We start from the raw sequence: 7,199 nt of genomic DNA, 5'->3' as shown, positions 1-7,199 counted from the left end.
ATATCTTGTGTTGAGATTATTTCTCTAATAGGAATTCATTTGGAACAATATACTTAAAGAGACATTAATTTTTCACAATAGTATTAACCACATATTGGTTAACCCACTCCTACGACAACTATGTCCGCACACTTATGTAATGGGCATCGGTACTATATTGTAAATCTCGTCATTTGGTGAGGGAAACGTCCTAAAGATGCTCCCAAGTATTGAGCTTTGAAGATAGACAAGAGGATCTTCGTCAATTGGCTAAACCATAGAGAAAAGCCTTGTAGCTATGTTTTGGGCACCTCGGGTCACTTACTCCCAGACGACCTAGTGCGAAAAGGCTTGGAACTATAAAAGCCAATTTGTCTTGTTTGTAACTAGTTCTCCCATTTGTGCAATAGAAGTGGAGTGTTCTCTCTCTCGCTCTATCTTGCAACTCTAATCTAGCATGTGTGGTGTGCTTAAGGTTAGGGTTTGGGAGTGATTAGTGCTAATCATGTGTTCCCTCTTGCTTCCTCTCTACCTCTTGCTTGATTGATTAGTCCACCAATGCAATCATTTTTTGTGGAGATCCCACACGATCTTTGAGAGAGAGAGAGAGAGGTTGCATCACCCGTTGGATTAGAGCAATCGGGGTGACAACAAGTGCAGGAGGATGGCGGCGACGACGAGCGGCTATGGTGGAGCTCTTAAGCATTGCTTGATCTCGGTGGATAGGCAACTTCCCATGACACATTAGGGTATGGTTTCCTTAACATATTTGGCACCGCTATTGGGAAGCGCTAGTCCGCTAATTATTAAAGCTATCTTTGATTCACATCCGACAGAGTCTCCAGCTGTTTGGCATGTAGTTTTTTTAAAAAATGTATTTTCATGTTTTGCATGTTTTTTTTATGTTTTTATTGTGATTCGTGTATAGCTTTGTGTTTAAAGTAAGATTACTACTAGTTTAAGTAAAAAAGCTTGAGATTTGGGTGATTAGAGTCTAATCAAGAGGGTTTTGCTTAAACCTAGACTTTTTTTTTCTTAATTTTTAGCTTAATCTTGGTTTTTTTGCTTAGTTCCTTTTCATAGATAGGTTCGCATTGTTTGATAGAATCCTAATCCACTAAAAAAAGCATAAACTATTTCTTAATTTTTACTAATTATCACTAATCTATTGGTTAGTGTGATTAGTGAACTTAAAGAGAGCAAAAAAACAAAAAATGAGCCTAGTTACTTGTAATTAGACTAATTTGAGTAACATTAGTGTTCTAAACACTTGTCTTGACCCAAATCTATGTTTAGTCCACTTCCATTAGGACTTAATTTGTAAGAATTAGCACTAATTAGGTCTTATTTGCCTAAATTTTACTCTTTTGAGTGGGCTAATTACAGACCTAATTAGTGAGATTATTTAGAGCTAATCACATCATTGGATTAGCCTAAATATTTCTAATCCACCTATCAAATCTTCAACCCTAAACTAGGAGTAATTAGAGAGCAAAGAAGAGGGTTAAAAGGTAATTAACAATAAAATTAAGAAGATTAATCATTAGTTAAGTTAGAGTTTCTCTAAATTAGTCAAAATCCACTAATTTAGCAGTAACCACTAACTTTAGCATTTTTTCACCTACCTTGCATTAGTGAGGGGATCTTAGTTGTCTCCCACTCACTTCTCTCCAAATTCGAAATTCAAATTCAAATTTCAAACTTAAATTAAAAAATCTAACGGCTGTACCTTCCTAAGCGTATGACCGTACCAATCTTAGCCCACGGGCGTATCAACCTTAGCGTGGGGACGTATCATCCAAAATAAATAAATTTTTAAATTTTTTTAAACCATGGACGTACCTTCCTAAAGTGTACGATCGTACCAACCTTAGACACGGCCGTCGTACCAACCTAAACATATAGATATACCGTCCCAATTTTGTTTAAAAATATTTAAAAATAAATAAATTTTTAAATTTTTTTAAACCATGGGCGTACCTTCCTAAAGTGTACGACCGTAACGACCGTATCAACCTTAGCCACGACTGTCGTACCAACCTAAACATATAGATATACCGTCCCAATTTTGTTTAAAAATATTTAAAAATAAATAAAATCCATGGGTGTACCTTCCTAAGCGTACGACCGTACCACCAACCTTAGCCCCACAGGCGTACCAACATTAGCGTATGGACATAATATCCCCAAAAAAATGTAAAAATATATTTTTTGCTACGACCAACCTTTGCCATGGCCATACTAACCTAAGTGTATGGACATATTGTCCTTTAAAAAAATTTTAGAAAACAATTTACCACGGCCATACCTTCCTTAGCCACGGCTATACCAACCTTAGCTATGCTAAGCGTACAACCATGCCAACCTTAGCCACCACGAGTGTACCAACGTAAGCATACAAACGTACCCTCCCTGGAAAAAATAAAATTAAAAAATTAAAAAAAATAAATCTTTAAAGGTGCTTATGGTCTACCTCCCCAACACTCTAGGGTCATTTTTACACACATAAAATGCCTCAATCTCTCATGAGGTCATTGCGCAAAGCCAACCTAAAGATCCTATCACCAAACAATGCCCATCATGAAAATAAAACATTTTAGTTTGTATATAAATTGATGAGATACAAAACAAATCATCAAAATTAAAAATCATATCTTGTACAATGATTAATATAATATCTTTTTGTTAAAATGGTCATGATGCAACCAAACTTTTTCATTTCTTTGTATATTTTTCCAATGAGTTAAGAAGATACGGGATAAGATAATATCATTTTGGTAGATATTTGAATGCATAAAAAATATTCTAATTTTTAGTACTTTTTAAAAGTTGCCATTTAAGACATTTTAAAACCCTTGCCAAAATCTCCAATACAATACCTCAAGATTTGAAGAAAGATACAAATCGACCAAATTTACGCTCATAAGTCATGCATTATATTTAAGATTTGATGCACTTTTACACATGTAGCTTTTTGCACGCCATCTGGTTTCACGAATGACATACCATCATTGACTAGAATGCCCCCATTGATCAATGACATCAACAAATTTTGTCTTGAGACAAAGTGATTTGGTGTTCACAAAACCTATCGCCCCCTTCCAAATTGAAATTTTAAAGTAAAAAGGTGCAATCCAAACATGCCACTTAAGATTTTAAGGCAAAATAGACCTTATACTTGACATTATCTTAATTGTGAGAATGAAGCACTTGCCTCACCTACATGTAACTAGAATACTCCTCCTTTTACAAATTTTACAAAGAGAAGTCATGTCTTACAACCCTAGGTTCGCACTATCAAGTCTAGGTCGCAATGTTTCTTTTACTTTATACACAAAGGGTAAGAATTGCAAAAGAAGAATGCTCTAGAAATCAATGGTGAAAACTTTTATACATAAAGGGTAAGAATGCCCTAGAAAGTGAAAGTAATGCTGTAATCTCTACCATATAAAAGGTGCAATTAGTAATGTGTATGGTATTAGTGAAACAATATTTTTGATTGCTACTTTAGCTTAAAGTAGCAAAATATATTATATGTGATTCGCTATCAAGTGAGGTCAAAAAATGAAGAGATATATCCATCATGAATCATTAAAATATCTTCGTTTTTAGGCAAGAAACAAATTTTTAGTGTAACTTGTTCTTGTGCAAGATTTTACTCAAGAGATAAAAATTTATCAATTGAATACATATGTGAAGCTAAGAGATGCCTTACCTTTTGAGTTTAGTAAATTTTCAACTTTATCTTTACAAGTTTTTCCACCATAACACTTTAGGCATATTTCTCTTTCATTTTATGTTTTCTTAGTAGATGTAGGAGAATTAATGAGGTTGAAATATTTATTACCAAAACCATTATAAAATAAACCCGTGATATATTTATTACTTCTCAAGTGATAAGTGGAAATTCTCTTATGAAAAATAAATGTCTTAATTTGCATTTTGATATGATGAGATGCAAGCAAAACAACCAAAACCATATCATGTAAGATAATGCTCTTCATACATTAATGATATGTTCTTGTTTAAAAAATGATCACAATTGAAAATGACCTAGACAAACCTTTTCCTTTTTTTATATTTTTTTCCAACTAGTTGAGATATGGGTAAGATAGTATTGTTTGATATAGATTAGTGTATATAAAGAATATTTTGAATATTTATCACTTTTCAAAAGGTATCTTTAATGGCTTTCAAAACCCTTGAAGGTCTCTTTTAAAGATTTTTAAGAGAGATACAATTAACCCCACCATAATTTGATGCACTTTTTAACATTGTGATGTAGCTCTTCATTCACACCAACTAGTTTTAAAAATGAGTATAATCTTTTGCATGTATTCCACATAGTCACAAAATAAGACAAATGCCCCTATTATTAAACTAGACCGACAAAATTCTACCATGAGACAAAGTGACGTGGTGTTGAAAAAACCAGACATTCCACTAAAAATTACAATTAAGTCCAATCCAACTATGCCACTAAAGGACTAGAGATAGAGTGAAAATCCTAATTCTAAACATGAATCCCGCAAAGTTACAACCCACCAGTGTTCGAAAAGAACCTGAGTTTAGTGTAGTTTGCACCTGCATGTTTTGAAAAATACCTTCTAATTTTAGATAGTAGATTTTCTGGATTTGGTGTATGACAGATTTGGAACAGTTAATATAAATAAATATTGTTGGTCCCAAAAAAAAACCTTCAAATTTAACACAAAAATACCTCCAAATTTTGAGAAGTCAGAGAACAAAACCTTCACATTTCAAGACCTTCACATTTCAAGATTTTCCTGTATAAATAATTTCACAATTTTTACATGAAGGTTAAGGTTGATAAGAAAAAACATTTTTTTCGAACACTCCAACCCACCTGGTGCTTGCTTACCTAAAAGAAAAACGTACAATCTGTAAAGTGCAAGTACGAGCAAGCACGGACACACAAAATCCGTAGGTTCAAATGAAGTTTGAACCCAAACGGTCCACGGATACACAAAACCGTAAACTTCAAAGGTTTATAAAACAAATGAAGTTTATAACCTGTAGGTTGTAAGTGACCGTTCCTACGGACCGTTTTTTATTTGGTCCTAGTTTTGACCCATTTTGCTGCACTTCCTCTTCGGGTGCGGAATTTCCTCGCAAGCTCGCAACAGTTGAGGAGACAACTGTTCTCCCTTTCAGATCTCGTCTCAGTCTCTCTCTCTCTCTCTCTCTCTCTCTCTCTCTCTCTATAAGTATTGCTCCACCGATCGAACGAAGTAAACCATGGACAAATCGTCGCAACTTCGCCCAATCCTTGATGCTACACCCCCTTCCACTGCTCAGCGGCCGTGCGAAATGAGCCATGCAGTCAATTGCAGCAGCTCTTCTTGCTCTTATTCTGATTCCGGCCGCAGTGCTAGCAGGAAAATGTCCAGCGAAAGCCTCCCAGATGTCTTCCCTACTTCTCCTTCCTCTTCTTTTCGTACCTCTCCCTCCGGAGACTTTGGTGGTTTCATGTGTCGTTGCGTGGCCACTGTCGCCGGCCACGATGCTGCAGTGTCGTCCGTCGTTCCTGCCGGCGATTATCTCTACACGGCTTCCCACGGCAACGAGATCCGATTGTGGGGGCAACCGGACCTTTCGCAATGGGATCGATTCGGCTGCAGCGGTGACCAAGGCTCCGTCAAAGCCATTCTGGTAGTGGGAGACAGAGTCTTCAGTGCCCATCAAGATCACAAGATCCGTGTGTGGAGTCGAGGGCGGCGGTCGTCGGCGACCAAGCAGCCCGTGGGCGGCGGCACCCACAAGCTTGTGTCCACCTTACCCACCAAGAGGGATTGCTTCATCAAGAGCCTCTCGCAGAAGAACTATGAGCAAGTACGGCGGCACCACAAGAAGCTCTGGATCCAGCATGCCGACACGATTTCCGCTTTGGCGGTCGGAAAATGCAACAAGCTGCTGTACTCGGGCTCTTGGGACAAAACCGTGAAGGTGTGGAGGTTGTCGGACCTCAAGTGTGTGGAGTCCATCCGAGCTCACGACGACGCTCTTAACGCCGTTGTGGTGAGCAGGGAGGGCTTCCTCTACACTGCCTCAGCTGATGGCAAGGTGAAAGTGTGGAGGAAAGAGCCGAATATCAAGAGGCACTCGCTGGTGGCTACATTGGAAGGCCACAAGTCGGCTGTGAATGCGCTTGCACTAAGTGGAGACGGAGAGCTGCTCTTTTCCGGTGGCTCGGACGGTGCCATCTCAGTGTGGGGGAAAGGTAAAGGAGAGGAACACATGAGCGTGCTCCGTTCTACGCAGCAAGGGAGCCATAGGCTGCCCATTCTGTGCCTCTGCACCACAACGGCGCAGGCGGGTGGCCTGCTGCTTAGCGGCTCGGCAGACAACAGTGTGCGGGCTTGGAGAATCAGTTCTGCTATTTCTGGTGATTCCCGTCTTTACCTTTCGTGTGTGGCCGTGCTCAAGGGCCACCGCGGACCCGTCAAGTCCATCTCCGTCGCAGCCAACGATCAGCTGGTGGTGGGCGGAGGCTGCCTCGTCTACAGCGGGAGCGCTGACAAGAGCATCAAAGTATGGTGGGTTTCTTCTAGCCGCCGCCAATCGCTAGATCCAGCATGATTGCACGCATGTCCAATCCTTTCAGTACACAAACGCCGAGGGTGCTTTAATCTACACATTTTCATGAGCGCTCTTAGTACGCTAATATAAGCCTTCTCATTTCACCTTCAAAATTTCATTTTCATGCATTTGCGCATCCTTGATTTTATAGATCTTGATTTCTGTAATGGCACTCAGTACTCACATAACCAAGTTTACCCCGTTGGTAGTGCAATTTTCCGGGCTGAATTTTAGAGCTCCCGATAGGAATTCCAAACTGGCTTTAATTTTAAGGGATGGAATTTGTACATTTTAGTTATAAATCCCGGCATTTGTATGATTTCTAGTGATGTTCAAGTCTAAATCCCAGTTAAAAGGGTTGAAAAAATCATTTTTTTCGAGCACTGAGATTCGCACTTCTTTTGGGATGGAAGTACTAAACAACTAGCATCCTTCATCATCAACACCAAACCCCCCGGCCTAGCTCTCTTAAAATTGTAAGTTTGATATGTACAAAATCTCTCTTGGAACTTTAAATGTTATTACCCTTTGAGCAAATAAGTTTACAAAGTTCACAATCAAATCTAGGCATCTATGTATGCAATCTCACACCTTTAGAAGGAAAAGTGCAAGAGATAGTC

General features: G+C 38.7%; 1 protein-coding gene across 1 annotated transcript; it reads left to right on the top strand.

Moving 5' to 3' along the window:
- The first annotated feature begins 5,062 nt into the window (after window positions 1-5,062).
- LOC147637286 (protein JINGUBANG-like) lies at window positions 5,063-6,954 on the top strand. Its single transcript, XM_086800928.1, has one exon. It carries the CDS (start codon window positions 5,239-5,241, stop codon window positions 6,577-6,579), a length of 1,341 nt encoding a protein of 446 aa, XP_086657054.1. The 5' UTR covers window positions 5,063-5,238; the 3' UTR covers window positions 6,580-6,954.
- Window positions 6,955-7,199: the final 245 nt, after the last annotated feature.

The sequence above is a fragment of the Cibotium barometz genome, chromosome 7 (genome assembly GCF_041138505.1).
Source record: "Cibotium barometz isolate CiBa-2024 chromosome 7, ASM4113850v1, whole genome shotgun sequence".
In the NCBI taxonomy this organism is placed as follows: domain Eukaryota; kingdom Viridiplantae; phylum Streptophyta; class Polypodiopsida; order Cyatheales; family Cibotiaceae; genus Cibotium; species Cibotium barometz.
Note: the sequence above shows the minus strand (reverse complement) of the source record. Positions and strands in the feature narration are given on the sequence as shown.